Source organism: Haliaeetus leucocephalus, unplaced genomic scaffold (assembly GCF_000737465.1).
Source record: "Haliaeetus leucocephalus isolate CR32 unplaced genomic scaffold, Haliaeetus_leucocephalus-4.0 Scaffold138, whole genome shotgun sequence".
Classification (NCBI taxonomy): Eukaryota; Metazoa; Chordata; class Aves; order Accipitriformes; family Accipitridae; genus Haliaeetus; species Haliaeetus leucocephalus.
In genome coordinates, this window is record NW_010972574.1 from 1,983,603 (window position 1) to 2,003,565 (window position 19,963).

The 19,963-nt window shown below is 38.3% G+C and overlaps 1 protein-coding gene across 2 annotated transcripts; it reads left to right on the plus strand.

Moving 5' to 3' along the window:
• Positions 1-40: 40 nt before the first annotated feature.
• On the plus strand, positions 41-19,561 carry TRAF6 (TNF receptor-associated factor 6, E3 ubiquitin protein ligase). Of its 2 annotated transcripts, XM_010586010.1 has the most exons (8): positions 41-143; positions 7,612-7,938; positions 13,502-13,652; positions 14,262-14,420; positions 15,330-15,401; positions 16,767-16,844; positions 17,702-18,586; positions 19,360-19,561. In XM_010586010.1, exons 2-7 carry the CDS (start codon positions 7,643-7,645, stop codon positions 18,581-18,583), a joined length of 1,638 nt encoding a protein of 545 aa, XP_010584312.1. In that variant the 5' UTR covers positions 41-143; positions 7,612-7,642; the 3' UTR covers positions 18,584-18,586; positions 19,360-19,561. The 2 variants fall into 2 exon arrangements, with proteins under 2 accessions (XP_010584312.1, XP_010584311.1); XM_010586009.1 differs by having other exon boundaries at positions 17,702-19,561.
• The last annotated feature ends 402 nt before the right edge of the window (positions 19,562-19,963 follow it).

Below are 19,963 nucleotides of genomic sequence, written 5' to 3' on the forward strand. Positions count from 1 at the left end.
CGGGCAGCTCCCGAGGGGCGCTCCCGGGCGTTCGCTCCGGCGCGGCCTCGAGTACGCCGCTGTAAAAAGCCGGGCTCGGCGCTGGTTTTCCAGCGGTGAGATGGAGGTACTCGATTAGTTCCTCGGGAGCATGTTAAAGGCCTGTAAGGATCACTTGCAAGAGAGGTTACTGTTTTTAAACCCGGTAGCTCTATTTTCTGCCAGAAACTGGCGGTACTTAATATTTATGGCAAATTTATTAACACGAGTAATAAGCTACGACTTCAACAGTGCTTTCCATCAATTTCATCTGGTTTAGATAGCTCACACCAAGTCTTTTCATACTTAAACGGAAATCTCGGCTGTAGGTGGGAGGAAAGTGTTCTAATTATATCCCTCATACCCAGTAGTTAACGCTAGGCAAAAATATTTCTCCATGTTTGCCTCTGAAAAGTTCTGCGTGTTGCAGAGCTACCCATGAGCTGTGTGGGTTTTGTTGTAGTTTATATACCACTGACAGAATGATTAAGAAAGTATTGATTTGAAGCTTTTGGTGAGGGAGAGGTCGGAAAAGGAACAGGGCGGGGGGGACGGGACGGGACACAAAGTTACTGCCTGCACTAACAGCTTCTTTAACATCTCCAGTGCATTCTACCCTGTGTTCACCAACTGCGTTAACACTTGCAAGCCAACTGCTTTGTCTTTCCATAGTATGAAAGGGCCATAAAACTAGTCCCACTAGTGTCAGAAGGAAAAAAGGTCACAGAAGCATGCTGATAAAAGCACTTGGATCATTCCCATGGCAGGTATCGCTTTGAGCGTAATTCTTCAGCGTGTTCCACGTTACCTTCAGTTTTCCCCAGCAGCTAAAGATTTGTGGAGCTCAGTCAGGCTCCATTGAATGAGAAGTTGTCAAGACATAAATGGCTTCTTAAGTTTTGTAGTATTGCCTCACTGCAATACTGCTTTCTATTCAAAAAATGTGCTACTGTATTTAAAAGGACGATGCACGCAATAGATATGCTGATAGACCTTCAGAATGAAAAAACGTCTGAGGTGAACATGCTTTTTCTTCACTTATTGAACTTTCATAAGTTTAATATGTCAGGAAGAGTAACTTTTGTATCTCAGTAGCACAAATGAGCTAAACAAAAATTAAAAAGTTTTAGATCCAGACTGTGAAAACTAACAGTAAAAGATTCTGGGTATAAAGCAAGTCAAAAAGAAAATTAAAGTAAAAGTAAGGTAGAGTCACGAGGAGAAGTGTTTTAGTTGTTTCAGAATGTGTGCTTAATTCACTCTTTCTTTTCCCAGGGTCTCAAATCATTTTACTAATGCCAGATTCAAGCCTAATGCTTGTTGAGGTAGATGGTGATTAAATCTAGCCTGGAGACTGTGCCTTGCGGAAATGACGTTTGTTCATAGCCATACTTCTTGCTGCCTCTTTTCGAAGTACTTTCTGACCTCATGTTTACTTTGTCTCCATTATGGCAGAATCTTAAATTCTCTGCAGATCTACTGAGGGATATAGAAAGGCACAATGCATATCTCAAAGTGTTCTCAGTGTGCAAAGGGAGAGCAGAGGCCAAAGAGAGCAGAGTCTCTGCCAAAGTAAAGAATTAAATAGTATTGTTCTTTTCACTAACGACGCTTTCCTTGTATTTGTTAATCTGAACAATTCCCAGTGAAATGTCTCTAGAAGTTAGTAAATTGAAGAAAGGTTTGGGGGATTTTGGTTTGGGTTGGTTTTTTGATTATGGAAAAAACCCATGGAATATTTTGGTGTTAAATACAGTATAGTGCACTTCCACTGCTCACTAAAATTAAATTTGTTTTGCCATACTTAAGTAGGATAAAATATGAACATAACTGGGAGTATGCCACCATCTAGTCTCTTAAGTATCACTTAAGCATAAAAATACATACGTGATTAAAGCCTGACAGCATTCTCTCCAAGCAAAGAGAAATCACCTGGAAAGCTTCAGAAACCCCCAAAGGCTGCTCTGCTCCAGCGGCAGGAGCTCTCGATAGTGTCTAATGAGCTTTTAATGTTGTTGTTCGATTGTATTTGCCTCAAACAAAAATTCTTATTTTAAGTCTTTTGGTTCACAAGTTAAAATGATAAGTATAGTGGTTAACCAAAAGACTTGGAAGTCTTAACAGTTACTGCTATTAGGAAAAAAACCAGTTGATATCTCGACAAATGTTTGCAACATGCTTGCAGGCTTTTTCAAGAAACCAGAATCTGTTTTTTGCAGTTATGAGTTCTGCCTGAATCTCCTATTGCTTTGGCTTGTCTAGCCATTTGATAGCTTTGAAATGAAAGTGTTTCATAGGTATTAATTAAAAGGAACTTGCATCATTTTATATGTTCTGCCTGGATGAGACCAGAGTGATAATAGTTGCAAACCTCATAATGTAAACACACAGTGCTTATCACTTGTCAGTAGACCATTGATTAAAATGCCTGGGAATAAGTGTTGCAAGTATTGCTTCACAAACAAATTATCCGAAGTTACTCCACTGGTCTGTCAGTCTCATGCCCCAGAAATCTGTAGGTACAAAACTGTTCTCAGTGAGGCAGAAAAAGAAAAGCAAAAAGTTTGGCCAGTTTTTCTGTCCATGCGGCGTTGAAGGCATTTCCACTGCTGGCTGTGTGCTGGCCAGGCTGCAAGCAGATTAATTATGTTTGTGAACTTCAAGTAAGAAAAGGGATTTGGAATAGTATTCTGTATTGATTTCCTTATATAGCTACTTAGTGTGAATTTTCTATGAAAGGGCATGTGGAAATTAATTATATTCAGTACTTACTGATTAATACTCAAAACTTTCTATTTCATGGTAATTGATAAGCCTCTCTGTTCAGTGTTCCTTCACCTTTGCCAAATGCTCAAAGGTATCATTTCATATTTCAGTGTATATAGGATACAATGCCTACTTTTATTTCCTCCCTATTACTCTAATTATGGTGTAATTTTCCAGGCAATCTGAAGATATCTTCTGGTACCAGTAATATTTTTTGATTTAGAGAAGTTTCTGGATTAATCCCACGGCTCTTTGGAGCATGAAAATCTGTAGAAGTCCTACCTAAACCCCATTATATTATGGGACTCTATGAATCAGAGTACTGACTTTTGTTGTGTGCGTTAATTTAAAATGTGGGTGGTTTTTAATTGTTTTGAAATTGTTTTTGTCAATCATAAGGTACATGATTCTTGCAGGAGTTTGCTCGTTTGGTCTGACTGTGCTATCTCGGATCAACCTAATCCCTTTGTAATGCAACAGCGTAAATAGCAACCTAGCACAGGTTACTTAGTGGAGAAAGGTTTTGTTAGGGTTTAAAGTGGGAAGGGTATTATGGGGACTCCCTGTGGTCTTAACTGTGTCTCTTCTGGGGCGTGAAGGTTTGATCCTTAGGGCATTCCAGGTTTCTGCAGCACAAATAAAGATCAAACAAATTCCGTCCATTACCATTTGGCCTGGAAAGCACCTTCCTTTCTGTTGTCAAACAATATAGCTGTTGCCTTGGAGAGAGAAATCAACCTTTTCTGGCCCAAGGACTTTGGGTACCTTGTGTGTGCAAGCTAAAACCCGTTATCTATCTACTGTGCAAGTCTGATAGGACTTCCTAGCTCTAGAAAAGGGCATTTCAGGTGCTTTACCAAACAGAGTTTTAAGACTTTCTCTGCCTGAGAAACTTCACACTAGCAAAAACAAGAATTACCATGTAATGATCCAGTTTAATTTCCGTTTTTCCTCAATCTGAAAGCTGGATGTTGTCCAAACAAAAAAGGTCATAGAGCAGGCTACCAAAGTGTTTAATGTATTAAACTACCGACATCAAAAAAAATGATAAATTCTAAAGGCTGTGGTGTAGACAAGTTATTATAAATTAATATTTGCATATTGTTGTAGTTGTATTTGACTCAGTTTTGTTCAGCACAGAGGAAGAATAACAACTATCATCAATAGGGTAAAGAAAAACTGATGTGGTTTTGGGGGGATGTTTGTTAGGTTTTACTTCACTGGTAATCTATTTTGTAATCAAAAAGAAAGGGTAGCAATTTGATGTGAATTTGGGGATATATACTGGTTTGGGTTTTAAAATACATCCTCTTCTAGCCTCAAAATCTTTTAAATTCCCCAGGGGAGGAACATGCAAAAAAACCTACTACAGTAGGCCCACAAATTGTCTGCTCCACCTTCATCAAGGGAAAGACCTGTCATCAACATTCACAGTATGCTCTTCTCTAATTGGTTTTCCTCTAGCACTGCTCCGATCAAGAAGATTGAATCTATGTTCCTATTCTGGAGGATAAAATAAGTGCCACAAGAAACAGAACTAATTCCTACTATAGTAGTTACAACTTGTAGAGGAATTGTTTTAAACTGTGGTGGAGTAATCACGCCTCAATTAGTGGTCTGAGTAACAGCAGCGTGGCTTTTGATTTGGAAAGTTGTGCCTTGTCCCACACCTCTAAATACGTGTGGAGGACGCAGGATTTTCCTCACAGATAAGATGAAATGGATAAGAGTTGTAGGAGAAATTGTATCTTGTATAAAACATGAACAAAATTTAAAATGTGGCTCTTAATCACCTCGTTTAAGTTGCATCTTTGTGTCTGAATTTCCCTATTTAAAAAGAGGAGCCAATGATACTTGCACTTCTTTTTTTAATGAACCCCTTGGTCATATGCAGACAAAAAGCTCTGTGTGGGAGTGGAGTGTATCACTGAATAAGGCGGTGTTTGTGTGAGGCTGGGATGTTGACTGGTTGTAGTGACTCACTCATTAAAATGAGTCTGGTACAGGATTTTTCTTTCTGTAAACTGAATGTACATACCTGCTGTGTCTGTAGAAACAATTTAAATGGGCAAAGAGAATACCACTTGCACAGAAATTAAATCTACGAAGTGTTCAACTATCGAGATTATACTGTCAGATCCTGTCTTCTTCCTTATAAGAACAATATTTCAAATAGTATGTTTTTTTCCTAGCAACACCCCAAGGGAAGAGTCGCGCGCTTCTTTGCAATTAACGTGACAGCTGAATTTGGGTAGAGCTATTATATTTTCCTCCTTGCGACTTCCTGAATTCCTTTGTGACATTGCTAAAGGGATATATGTTCCTCTTCCCTTTCTTAGTCTCACTAAATATACCCTTGTGGCTTAGAATAATGTGAATTTTTCAGTCCTAGGCTGGTCTGTAGATTCTAATATCCTGTATACCAACATTCCCACTCCATTGGCCCAACTTAGTTCCTGTGATTTTTTGTGAAAGGTGGCCTGTGGACTAATCATCCTCTGCAGCAGCTGTTAAATAGAAGTTATGTTAGTTTAACAATGAAACAAGTTTTTTTGCTCCAGAGAAAAGAGACCTACCAATGGCAATCTAAAAAAATCTTTCTGTCACAGACCATCTTTCTAAGCATTGATTCTTCTGCTTCCATTCCAAGTCATTGGGGGAATTGCTCAGTTCCATGGGGTTAAATTGATCGTTGTTGGACTATGCCTGAAGCAACCGCTGAGAATTTACTTGGTGTTTAGTGTTTACTGCTGTTGTGTTTAGGAGCCTTGATTATAAAGCCTGTTGTGGTAGATAATGTATAGGGATAATACATGGTGGCAGAGAACAGGAACAGAAGTAAACACCACTCCTTGGATGTGGTTCCAGACTGCTCTGCTATAGAGTTATTTCTGCATAAAGTGAGCATTGCTGACCAGTTCAGTACAATTCTTAGCTGCCAAACTGTGCTTTGAGACTCTGTACCTTAATGGTATTTTGGAAATGTCAGGAAGTCTACTCCTCAGATACTTCTCACACCTCTGCGTACCTCAACAAAATGGAAAGTCACATATTTATACAACAGAATAAAAGTTCTGTTTTGATTCTAGCTGTAACTGACCTCAATATGGTAACTGCCTGTTTGGTTTTGTTTGGTAGATCTGCCTTTTTTTTGTGTGTGTGCATAACTGGAAAAAAACCAGCTCGTACACTGTTAGCTTAGGCAGTATTGCTAATTACCATGTAGATGGCCTAAACCACATTTCTGTACTGTTGCATGTGTTCAAGATATGTTTCCAGTAAAAGCTAGTTGAGGCTTTGTGTGAGTAGTATTTCCATTGATGTAATCTTCAGGTGTCATAAAATAAGTACCCGAATAAAACTACCTGTATGTCCTCCTACCCATGAGCATTTTGTTAAAATGACTTGTGATGTTAAATTCTGAGAGAGGCAGGAAAAAGTTCAGGTTTATGAGCTTGTGGTCAAGGTAACCCTATTCATTCTGCGCCCCTTGCTGCCCTTGGAGTCCGCAGTAGTGATGCGGATCAACAATCATTACAGTTCAGCTTTTGTTTAATCCTTAGATTTCCATCCCTAATATGTTTTGAATGGTGTAATGGTATTACAGTGAATGCAGTACATGAACATTGGAAGAGACCTTTGCCTATACAGCTGTGCAAAAGAAGATCAAATCTGGGCTTAGTGGGCTCGTTGTGCATGCCTGGCTCTTTAAACCTCAGCCTACAAATACTGCCTTGCACCTGGTGATACCCTCTGTGTTTCAAAGAAATGTCATTTATAGAAAACTAACCACAGTGGGATTCTAAGAAAATGGCTGTAACCATTAAAAAATTGCAGGAGAGGAAAATTTCTTGGACTTTAAAAATTTATATTTGTTGTTTAGACCTTTCTTTAAAGTTCCCTCATTCAATGTAGAAACATTGGCAATCTGTTTGGGGATACCAGCATTTTTTTTTAATTTCATACCCAGGAGTTCAACCTGCTTTGTGAGCATTTTAAAAGCAGACTTCACTACGCCATTCACCGCTCTTCATGGAAATGTGACTTTTATCTTCTGTTCTTACAGTCGTGTCCCTTGTCCTCCGCACTGGCTAGACTGGAAGAGGGAAAGGAGAGCAAGAACTCTGAGTACTAGTAGTTTGTAGATAGCTTTTGAGCTGTAGAAGTATTAGCCTCATCTCATGTCTAGCTGCTTACTCAATTTGAAGTCCTATTGGCAGTTTTAAAATGTTATCAGCAGTGCTGTATATTTGAATTTCATTTGCAGCACAGCATCTGCTTGTGGGTACTTGGACTTGCATTTTATTTGTGGACATGCACCTAAACTGATTTGAAACTTATACTGTCAATTGCTGTATACAGAAAATGTTAAATAACATTTATTAACTGCAAGGAAAATACGGAATTGAGCTATTGTCATCCAATAAAACTTGGTTTTGTACAGCATTTTTCATGCAAATGATATTTGAATGCTTTAGAAGTAAATAATACTGACGGGGTAGAGAGGCATTTTCAGTAAACATAACAAGAAGAAAGAGTATTCCTCTTTTTACAGAAATCAGATAGTCAGATGAAAGAGATTACAGAAAGGTGTGTGTATTTGTGTTTGAACTAGGCTGACAGGATGCAGTGCTCTTTTCTATATACTACAAGATAAGTAAAAAAGATAGATAACAAAAACCAGGAAAAAACAAAACTAGTGATTTTGGGTAGAACCAAATCTGCGCCACTGTTCCAATGTTTCTGGTCAGAAATAAAATTTGTTCTTGATTGGAAAGGAAGGTCTTGGAATATTTTAAAGTAATGCATCTTTTTGTCATCTTGCAGAGCATTTCTGTGTAGCACTTGATTAGCTACTATGAGCTTGCTATATAGTGATAACAGTTGTGGAGCTCGAGACGTGGAAAGCGGCTGCTGTGCAGCCATGGCCAGTGCCTGCAGCGTTGGAGCGAAAGAAGACAGCGTAAGCGTCAGCAGTGGGACTGGAAACCCTCCAAGTTCTTTCACAGAGGAAACACAAGGATATGATGTAGAGTTTGATCCACCCTTGGAAAGTAAATATGAATGTCCAATCTGTTTGATGGCTCTTCGGGAAGCAGTGCAGACACCGTGTGGACACCGTTTCTGCAAAGGCTGCATTGTCAAATCAATAAGGTAAAGGAAAATTTATGGAAGTTGGCAGAGCAGTTTAAGGGCAATGTAAACTGAATAGAACTGCTTAAGGTGCATTACCAGTGAGTGCTAATAGAACTCTGGGAATTTAGAATTCATTAAAGATGCTTTCTAATAAATACCACGTATGGCCAAAATGTCATGAGTTTGGAGGTTCCATAAGCTTTAGATAATTTGACATTTATACAAATTTACCAAGGTTATGAATATAAAAAATCTGATTGAACAAACATTAAGTAATAATTTTAAAGTAGTAGCCAAATCCTCCAAATAAATTCCTTTTTCAGCCCAGGATTATAAAACCTGTCTTTTCCCTATGATTGTTTCTCTTGATAACTACAGGCAACTACAGACAGCACGGTTCCTTGATGCACATACAGCAATTCATGCTTTCAGTTCTTCACTTGAAATCAGCTGCTTCCTTGTTGAGCTGGAAGAGAGAATGTAATGAGGGAATAGTCTCGAACAAAGCATTGAGAGAGGAAACTAGGTGGCATATGGGGGAATGGGAATGAGATATGAAGGCAAGAACAGGCTGGGCTCATAAAAATGAATGATTGAAAGAGCAAGGAAGGGCAGAAAGTACACTGGTAGAGCATACTTCCTTCAAACCTGGCATACAGTCATCAGTGTCCCACATGTGTCAGTGAGTATTGGAACACACTGATAGAAGGCTAGATATGCTGTAGGGTTTTTCCTTCTCAGCATAAGCCAGATTTTTTTCTTATCAATTACTCACTTAGCTCAAATGTCACAGTACTTTGGTAGGGATCTGAATATTTAAATCTGTGTGACCCACACATAGAACTAGCTGATTTCCAACCTTACTTTGCACACCTTTGTGTAAAGGTCATCAAACTGTCTTCAATGTTACCATACAATGTTGTTTTTCCCAAGCATTTATTTTTAGCATGCAAAATGGATAGTGCTTTCTTGATTGGTTTTCCGTAGCATTTATCCATATTTCTATGCCATTTCTTTTTCTCCATGGTCCATCATTTGTAGCTCACTAAATGAATAGTATGCCAGCAATGATGTTCTCTGAATACAGGGGTTTGTGGGCTTCTCTGTAGCTTGTCGTTGTTGTATCTGATGCTACTGTATTTCTTCATGGCATCCCTTTTAGATTAAGGAGGGAAATGTTGGAGCCGAGTATGAGAAGACAAATTTAATTTTGCGTTCCCTACTTATGATAGCAGAAGAGGAGGCTGTTTTCCTTTCTAGCAAGCATAGAAATTTATTGTGTGTGTTTGCAGCACAGTTCTTGTTAACATTAGTTTCATCAATATTTCTGAGAAAAGGATGCAAATTCATTATCCAGAAAATGCAGAATACCACCAGTTTTCATCCATGAAAAGTGACTCACCTGTGGATTCTGCAGAGGAAGCTGAGACATATTCAGTTGTCCACTAACCATACCATGAGATCACCCTCCTCCCTTAGTCCCTTGCCTCGTTCACTATGTTCCTACTTCTGCAAGAAAAGTACATCAGGCCTTGCCCAGCTGCATCACTCAATGGTACTCACATCAGCCAGGTGCATGGAAGAAGGCAAAAAAACCCCAAACCTGAACCTGTCAGCTTTAACTGTAATCCAGTTGCCTAGGCACATGCAGTTGGCTTCACTTTCTGGCCTTTGCTTTGCACATTCAACCTAAATTCTTTCAAGAGGTTAATGTACATAATTTCATGCATGCTTGTAAGCCTTGAAATAGATGTTTGTACTAATAAAGGCCATTAAATTTTCGAATTCCTTACTTGCTTTCTCTCTGAGCTTGCTGTATTTCTTGGCAGTAGAAGTTCTTATACTCTTCTTTACCTTTGGTGTTTCTGGAAGGAAGAAAAGAAATCTTTAAACCTTTTCACGGGAGTATGATGTCTATAAGTCCTGAAGGTAAATTAGTCAGTACTTAAGTATACTGAGCTTTAGGAATGTCTGCTCACCACTCATTTCAAAGAAAACAGAATTCCTAGGTTGAAAACTGAGGGGAAAGTGACTAAACTTAAAATGACCAAAAATGGGTGTCTCATTTCCAGTCTTTCAGATCCTTAACAGCTAAGGTGATCTTGTTTTCTAATCCTTCTGCTGATGAGCTGCACAGTTACGGTCACTGGTTAGAATTTACCACAGGACTGAGTGAGGAACTGCAGTGAACCCATGCTCAGAACGCAACATCTCTTAGCAGGTAGAGAAACTTCCTTCTTAAACCCCAGGCATGGGAAATGGTTTCTCTTCCTTTTTAAATTAACAGAGCACTTGCTCTGCTCAAAGTTTTAGAGTCTGCAAACAGTTTCAATGACCAGAAGCTTTTGCTTCTTTTACACCTTTTCTCTATTTTCCTTCAGTTCTGTAGATAGTGTTGATTGTTCCAGTGAATACTAAACACAGGTGGAAAGCATTTTTCATCTTGGAGACTATAGATGATCACCCTGGTATTTCAAGTGTTTCATTGATAGTAAATGTTTTCCCTCGTTCCCCACTGAACTCTGTCTTTGGAGTAAAGTTTGAGTGAATGCTTGTGAAAACGGAGCAGACAACTTGGAAGTGCCAGACCCCTCTGAATACCTGAAGGGCTGAATTGCATGCTTAATTGGGATCCATGGATGAAGCTATTGATTTGGAGTATGTAGTCTCTGCAGTACAATATTGATTTGGAGTATGTAATGTCTACAGTACAATGTTGATTGATGTCACCAAGAAGCTTCTACAGAACTAAAATGAAAATGGAAAGTGATTTTTTTTTTTTACATTCTCTGAGTACTCTTTTTTTTTCAGTAAGTGACTATCACAGCCTTTATTTGATCAGGAAAAAATGCTTCTCTTTATTCCTCATTTCCTCACTGTCTAGCTCAAGTGAACACAGAGATTAAGAATTGTAAATGATAAAGGATGGACAAGCAGTTTTTGACTAATTGCTTCTTGTCACTCTACAAAAACAATTGTAGTTGTCCATGTTGCAGAAGTTGTGGCTGACACTAGAAGGATTTTTTAAAAAGCTTTTAAAGACTGGAGTCTTAGATCTTACAATGTGAGGGACATGATTAGACCAGATGGATTTGATCATGGTAAATGTTTGCCTCCCAGAAAGTCTTGGCATCTTTTTAAATAAAGCTGTCTGAAGTGCTTTGAAGTGCTATGAGTCATGTAGTGAAGAAGCTTATCTACTGAAGTAGAACTACAAATAATAGTTTACAAATGTTACTGTTTACAACATGCTTGATTAGAAATTTTAGAAGAACTAAGTTCAGATGCAGTAGCTAATTAAATTTCACTCTATTTTTTCTTCTCGGGTATCTTAGATCAAAGGTGACTTAGGGCTTGTAGTAGAACTCACCAAATATCATACCCTCTGTTTATTGGAAAAGCAGAATTATGCGCTGACAAGGGGCAGCAAGGAAAGATCTGGGTGCTAGCAGTTCATCAAGCAGCCGGCATGGCTGCAGTTAAAGTGTATGCCACAGTGTATGTAACTGTTTCAGCTTCCAGGCTAAACTGCTCCGTTGCTAAAATCATGGAGCAGGCTTTTTCTTTACACAAAATTCTTCCGGATTTACTTTTCATACCTATATTTTAATTTCAAGGGAAATTATAGGAATATTCATTGTACTTTGTAGCAGATGGTTATTGTTTCACAGGTACTGTTGTGCGTGGCACAGCCTAATGTGATAAATAATTCCAGCATAGGAAAGCCTCTTCTGTAATGTAAATTAGAACTGAGATGCATAAACTCAATTCTGTCGTAGGAAATGTATAGCAACATCTTTGTCTGTAGATGGATCTAAGCAGTCTTTAAAACACAGTCCCAATACTTGTAAATGGTGTTTGAAGTCTGTTTAATCTACTACAATAAGTTATTGCTCTTTCCTTACTATAATAATTGGAAAATTGCCATTCATTCTTATTTTAGTCTTTGTCTGCTAGTTACTTAAACCGGGGATCTGGTAATCATTATTTAAAATTAATCTGTTGTTGTCTGTTATTATATATTATTAGCTTTTCTGTGTAGAAATAAGGTTGCTGTCTTACCAGCAGGCCTACTGAACTATCATTATACTTCATTAAACAGGGTATTTGTAACCAAGTTATACCTCTGAAAACTGATTTCCTGTACGTTGCCTGCAAAGCGAGGGAACGTTTCTGGGTTGTGACACAAGATCAACACACTGATCATAGCTTAGGGAGCTCTGAAACAAAATGGCACGCTAGGTATTTTCTTTTTTCCATTTGTTTAGGATTATGACACTCAGGCTTGTGGTGAGTTAGCTCTTGCAAGCAAAACCTAGGAAAGGAAGTTCATTGTCTCTTCTTGAAGTCTCAGCTTTACCCCCACTTCCTCTAGCAGCATTGCTGATGAAGGACTTGCTGAGCAATTATTTCCTTCTCCAGCAAAGAACACAAATTCCCTCCTGGTCTCTACAGCCCACTAGGTTCTACTTCCCCTCATGCTTGCAAGCAGTGACAATGATCTGGCCTTTGATCTTTGCACCACAAGTGCTCTCTGACATTTTTCCGCCCCATGTATTTTTCCATTTTATTGCTGTTTCCATTAGCACTTCAGCTCAGAAGCTTTGATCCCTCATGCCTCTTTAACTGTATTATTTAATTATGAATAGATATGTTGACCTACTGCTTTCAGAAATGAGCTGATACTGGATATTTTTTTAAAGGAAAATTTAGTGGAGGAGATCCCTTTTTAACTCCATTTTTAATGATTCTTGTGTTTAAATGTAGGTGGACAGAATGAGACAAAGTGGAACAGGCTGTTAGTTCCCTTGTGCAAGTTGCATGCACTCGTGTTCCACCATCAGACTCCAGACTTTGCCAGTTAGCACTGACTTCGTCTGTCTGCTGTTAAAATGGCTTCAGATACAACACCCAATTCCAAATCCAGGGTAATTTTCATAGTTATTAGTAATTTTTGCATCTGGAGTTTTTTTAACACTGCTGTATAAATGGACAAATTGAAGGATGACCAGCTGATCAAATGGTCGTACAACAAAAACAGCGAAATGAGTTATATGAAAAGTAATGCCAAATAGATGAAGTGAACCTGGAAAAAAAAAAAGGCGTTTTTTTGCTTTTTCTCTCAGCTATGATCCCCTTGGCTGTTTATAAAGTGAGAAAGAAAGGAGAGAAGGTCCAAGAATCTTTGAAGGTTTGTTTTGAAATAGTATGTGAAATATTCTTTGATGTTTGAGCTATGTGAAGTACTTACAGAAAAAGGCCCGTAAGTTCTTAGTTTCTTTACATCCTCCTCAAGTTTATTTCCAGAGTATCTATCATGGCATTTGTCCAAATAAAAAACTACTGAGTTAGGAAAGTGCTGTGATCCCAGTTGTGCCACCTCTAGTGAAACTTGTGTATTGTCAGTTTCTCTGATGTACATTGTATTCTTTCTGGTAATTGCCATGTAAATACCATTTTTTTCAAAGACTTTCTTAATATGTTATAATTTGGCCACTAATGTCTTGCTAGTGTAAAAATATTTTAAATGAAGGGTAAAGGAAACTTGGAGTCTCTTTTTCCTTGCTTTTCTGTGTTGTAGAGATGCAGGTCACAAATGTCCGGTAGACAATGAAATTCTGCTCGAAAATCAACTTTTTCCTGACAACTTCGCTAAACGGGAAATCCTTTCATTAATGGTTAAGTGTCCCAACAAGGGCTGCGGTATGAAGATGGAGCTGAGGCATTTAGAGGTGAGAATTACTTTTGAAAATGTGGAACCTTGTTTTCATGGACCAGTAAAATTCAAAATGACTTAACAAAGATGGTCATATCCGATATGTGTTTATGCTGATTCAATGTGTTGTTCACTCAAGACTGCAGCTACACGTATTTGGTTTTTGATAAGTCTCTAACTGTAATTAGGTGATTCTCAAGTGAACATCATAGTGCATGAAAATTGTACTAATGCAGCTTTCTCTTTAGGATCATTCATGTTTGTCTTTTGATCAGCTGTATCTGTACTTCACACAAGTTCCCTAAAGTCAGTTAAATATTCCCTCAAAGCAGCTAGATATATTAGTTGAAATAATTGTTTTGGAAAATAATACACGAAGTTAAAAGGATAAACACAAAGCTGAATTTTTACCTGAGAGCATTCTTAAAGTTCTGAATACATGAAGTCCTGATCTTAGTAATGGGACAATAACAGGCCATTGGTAAAGTCAGCGTAAGTGTGTAAGGATTTGCTTGCATGAAGGAAAGGTTGCAGTTTGTTCCTCTTGTACTGTGCTTTATCTTGAAAACAGATGAGACGATATTACCTGTTTGTTGTATCAAATACCTCTTTTGTCCTTGTTCAGGACCATCAGTTGCAGTGTGATTTTTCCGCTGTGGAATGCCCGCAGTGCCAAGGAGCCTTCCAGAAGAACCATCTGAAAGAGCATATGACACAGGAGTGTCCAAGGCGTCAAGTCTGTTGTCCAAACTGTGCCACATCTATGGCCTATGAAGATAAAGAGGTACTTAGCAGGCATCTCTGTTATTTCAACCTTCATTCACATGGGTTTGCTTGTAAATGGAACATCAGTTTTTTAAAAAAAAAAAAAAAAAAAGGTTTTGGTCTAGAAGAGCTCTTTGTGCTGCACAGGTGAGAACCTACAAACTCAGGACATTAGTCTAGAACAGGTGAAAGCTGGGGAGAGGATTGTGCTTAAATACAAACTTCTTGGGAACACTGTGGTGTGAAAAGACCTGTGTAAGAACCATTGATTTTTGGCCTTACCAACACAGAGGCCAGTATCTACTGCCAAAGTAACACCCATAACAGTATTTATATTTACAGTTTTTAAGCCTGGCAGAAAGGATGTGTCAGGAGATGCATCTTTTGGGGATATCTGCTAACACACAAGACCAAGATCATTTCTGAATTCTTCTCCTGGCTCTGCATTTTTCACTTGGGTGATACTGAGGATAGTCCTTCTCTTTTTGAGCTTCCATTTCTTTATCTGTATATGGATGTGTTTTATCTCAAGGGCTATTAATTTTACGATATCATATTATGAATTGTCAAACAAAAATACCTCATATTGTCCTGTATTGTCCAACAATACAAAAGAAACCTTTAATATAGTTCCACTACAATTGAACATGAATTTCAGAAACAGCTGGATAAACTCCTTTGGAGCAGAAGAGCTTTAGGAAGTAAAATAGCTGCAACTTTATGAATCTCTTGTATCGGTCCAGGAAAAAACAGTAATTGTAGAAAACATACTATTCAGGGTAAGGGGATTGTCTTTGTTTCACAGCTAAATGCAAAATTTGAAATGTAAATAAAAATCGTACGCCTTACTAGAGGTGATTAGCACTCTTTTAAATTGTATAACTTTACTGATTCTTTCTTTCCTCTCTTTTTCTATTTGATAACTAAGCTCCATGACCAAACCTGCCCACTTGCCAATGTATTTTGTGAATATTGCAACACAGTGCTCATCAGAGAGCAGGTAAGACACTACCTTACTCTGTGTTTGATCTGGGTCAGATGTTTTGCATTTGCGTTGCTTCTTTATTCTGAAATTAAACTTGAAGAAACGGTTTGTCTACTAGCTAATAAATCTCTACCTGTCTGTCTCTCTGAAAATGTTGCATCCAGTGCAGGTGTAATACTCTTAAATGCTGCTCCAGCTTGCAATCGCAGCCTGGTACACCTCTGTAGGATCACATTGTTTAGCTATACTGCTTCTTGACAGAGGCCATGCTGAATGTTTTTGGTCTTGAATGGAGGTTAAAAAATACCAAGCAGCTGCCAGGGGTTATGGCTGACACTAGAAGACAAGGCTTTGATTTGGGCAGAGAGGGAGAGTATTTGTAATTGAAAAGCCACTGTTGGAAAGTAGCTATAAATAATTTACTATCAAACTGTAGATGCCAGCTGAAATTCTGCTTGTCCGTTACTGTTGTAATAGCCATTATTTCTTCTATTCAGTAATAACTTACTTCATTGACAGGAAAATGATAAATGTTATTTAATTTGCAGCCTATCCCTGTTTGAATGGTATGGCAACTATGTTAATGACTTGGGTTAAAATAGAGAATGATCTTGTCAAATTGGAGAAATACTCTGAAAAACAGGATTGAGTTCAGTAACAACAAAGGCAAAAATCTGTTGTTGGGTAGAATAATGAACTGCAAAAATAGAGAACAGAGAATGCTAAACTAGGTAATGGTTTAGAATTAATGGCTGACCTATATTAAGCTTGTGTTCGACTTCATCATGATACTTAAACAAGGCAAAGATACTGGGTTGTATAAACAGGTATTTTGCCTGTGAAAACCAGAATTATCCTTTGCTCTGTTTAGGGCTCATAAGGCCACAGCTGAAGCTGTCCAGCTTTTGAGGTGGGGATGGATAGGGAGGATCCAGGACAGCGAGATAATCAGGTCTGGAAAATGCAGACCATAAGAAAAATTGAAGTAACTTGAGCTTTTTGAAGAAGAGGATAATGAAGAGAGACACAACAAGTATATGCAAGTAGTGCTTCAGAAGGCAAGGAAATGGACTGTGATCTAGCTTAAGGATAGGCTAGAAACAAAAGGCATTTGTTCTAGCAAGAAAACCCGACTGCTTTCTGATGCCTAATGTAAGAACAAAGGCAATGAATTGTTAAAGTACATACAAGGAGGATGTAGAATTTTTATCATCAGCTAACATTTTTGTTTAAAACTTCCATATTTCTTTGAGAAATTATATAGGTATAAACTGATCTGACTTCAGGTACCTATTCAGAGTCCATCCAGCTGTATTCTTTTATGATGTTACAAAAGAATACTCTTGATGGAAAATTAATTTCAAATCTGGTTTGTTTTAGATGCCTAACCATTATGACAATGATTGTCCTACTGCCCCAGTGCCATGTTTTTACAGTGCCTTTGGGTGTCCTGAAAAGGTAAGCCTTTTATCAGAATCATGAATCACAGACCTTCTGCATGTTTTTGTTGTTTTGGTTTTTTTTTTCCAATGTGTTCTCCTATTCTCGTCTCATTCACCAGCCCAAATCCTCAGTGATTTGTGGGGGTTTTTTTTGGTTTGAGGTATCTTAATTCTAAAACACTATATGTTCACACATTGTCTTTCAAAGGTCTTTACAAATTTAAAAAACTCTGTGAATTATTTGCTTGATGAACTTGCTTTTATTAATCCATGATTGTTTTCTCAGCTTTCATGTCGATAAAGTAGCTTCTAGCATTTCTTCCAAAGTTGTGACCAAACACAGTTATGGCTCTTAAAGTTCAGTGAAGAAAACCTGACAGTGCTTTAAATTTGCTTAAATTCTAGAATTATTTAATCTGGATACTCTTATTTTAGTTGTTTAATACCTCTTTCTAAAAATGGATCTTCTCCCTTCATCATTTCTGCATCAGTTTTCATACACCTTTGTATTTGGTACTATGGAGCATTTTAGCAAATCAATGAAAGGAACACAATGCTGATTTAGAACAGAGAAGAAATACTAAATGTATGTTTATCATTAAAGCTTTTTCAACATGTCACTATTTTGAGTTGAACAGTATTTTCCCACTGGCTTTTGAACTTCTTTTTTCATTTGTCATAACAGTGATCTTAAATTTGGAGCCTTCCATTGGTAAAGTGCTACTTTGTCACATCACCTGGTCTTGATTCACATTCCAGTTTTTCTCACATAACAGAAGCAACTAGTTGTTTCATTTTCTTCAGAGTCACATTTAAGATGTGATTGAAGATGATGTTTGATATGTTCCTAATGCCACATCTCTTAAATTCTAGATGCAAAGGAATGAACTGGCACGACATATGCAGGAGTTCACTCAGGTTCACATGAGAATGATGGCTAAGAGTTTTCAAAATATCAGTGTTACTGCTACAAATCCTGTACCCTTCATCAATGGCCTACCCTTTGAGCCTGCGCTCTTCTCACACGTGTCACATGCCGCATATGATTGCAATCCAGAAGTTGAAAACTTCAAAGAAACTATTCAGCAGTTGGAAGGTCGTCTGGTAAGACAAGATCACCAAATCAGAGAACTCATTGCTAAAATGGAGACTCAGAACACTCACATGGCAGAACTCAAACGTACTATCCGAAATTTGGAGGGAAAGATTACTGAAATGGAGGCACAACAATGTAATGGTATTTATATCTGGAAGATCGAGAACTTCAGTGGACTTCAGAAAGCCCAGGAAGAAGAGAGACCTGTTGTGATGCACAGTCCTGGCTTCTATACTGGAAAGCCTGGCTACAAACTGTGTTTGCGCCTGCATATCCAATTACCAAATGCTCAGCGTTGTGCTAATTTTATATCTCTGTTTGTCCACACTATGCAAGGAGAGTATGACAGCCATCTGCCTTGGCCTTTCCAAGGCACTATACGACTTTCTATTTTGGATCAATCAGAAGGCCCTGAAAGGCAGAATCATGAAGAAGTAATGGAAGCCAAGCCAGAGTTACTAGCCTTCCAGAGACCAACAATTCACCGCAACCCAAAAGGTTTTGGTTATGTGACTTTCATGCACCTGCAAACCTTGAAACAAAGAACCTTCGTAAAGGATGATACCCTTCTGGTGCGCTGTGAAGTTCTAACGCGTCTAGATTTAAACAGTCTCCGCAGAGAAGGATTTCAAGCTCGGAGTACTGATGGAGCTATGTAGCCTGTAAGTCTTAACCCAAGGAATGGAGCCACTAGTCATGTTCTTCCACCACAGATTACAAGCATGCTTCATCATCAATATAGGCTGCATTTGTAAAAGATCATAGTTGCCACTATAGTTGATCTTCACCCAAATAGAACTTTTGTTGTTGCTGGTATACTTTTTTTCTGTATGAGGTCATGTGTTCAAATATTTGGTATTGTTCTCTATTAAAGTAATAAGCTACTTCCGTAGCAAGCTAACTAAATGAAGTGTTGTTAATCAAAACTTAACTGCCTACAGGAAAATCCTAATGAAGTACCTGTACATCTCAGTTTGGTAAAACTTAAGTCATATCAGAAAAGACCTGTAAATCTTTTTGCCTCAGTGCCTTGGAATAGATACTGTAGCAGGGAAATTGCTAAGTTAAAGATGAGGTTTGTTTGTTTGTTTGTTTTTCACAGAGCTTGGGAAAGTTGAGACAGTTTCTCTATTGACTTATCTAGAATTTTGAATTGGCTATGCTTGTCTTGAAATCTGAAGTCAGGTTAAGACTTTGCTCACATCACCAAGGGTTGAGGTATGCTTTGACCCTTCCCTCCTGTGGAGTTAGCTTCAGGAAGTTGCATGTCGATGTAGAGTTGATACTGGTATTTCTGAAAGACATGTGGTAGTGTTGTGGAGAAGGCTAAAGGACTCTTGAGCTGAATTCACTGAAGAAATATTTGTAATGTGGTCTGAAAGGGCCTCCCCTAATTCTCTTTATTTTGATAAATCTTTTTGTGCTCTGGGCCCAGAATGTCAATCACCATCACCAGAGGGTTGAAAGTGCAGCATTTGAATGAGATACCTTTGTGCTGGTGGGATCTCCTCCTAGTGCTGGGCATTTTTCAGGTTGTGAGTGGATACATGAGCAAAGGCATGTACTAACTAGATAGGGTGATGGCAGAGTTTGTTTTATTGTTGTTGAAACCTGAATTTGTACCAAAGCTGAACTTGTGATCTCTTGGTGTTCTAAGTGACCTATGTTATCTCCTGTGAATGGACAGCTACCTATATCGACATCCAGCTGTCGCGTTAGACAATAGGAGCTGGGCTACCCTCAACACTTTGGAGGGGAAGAAGAGCCTGTTAATTAGTGTGAGGAAAAAATTGCAATCCTGTTTGCTCTTAGGAAAAAAATCTGGCTTACATAGTTACTCATTTACCAAACACTAGATTCACTATGTCAAGAATTTGTGAGCTTCCTAATGTTGCATGTATTATAGTTTTCTGTACTGATTGTATGTATGCCATATAAATGTTAATTTTGACCAGTCAAAGCTGAGTAGTTCGAGTTCACTGGTGCTAAAAATTTTAACTTAACCACGGTGCTGATAAAGTTCTGAATCTTGTCTTTAA

Bases quoted from the DNA above. Each gene is read 5' to 3' on its own strand.
- TRAF6 (XM_010586009.1), top strand. From the start codon at position 7,643: ATGAGCTTGCTATATAGTGATAACAGTTGTGGAGCTCGAGACGTGGAA. The intron at 7,939-13,501 runs GTAAAGGAAAAT...TCTGTGTTGTAG, and splicing joins TGCATTGTCAAATCAATAAG to AGATGCAGGTCACAAATGTC. The intron at 15,402-16,766 runs GTAAGACACTAC...GGTTTGTTTTAG, and splicing joins CAGTGCTCATCAGAGAGCAG to ATGCCTAACCATTATGACAA.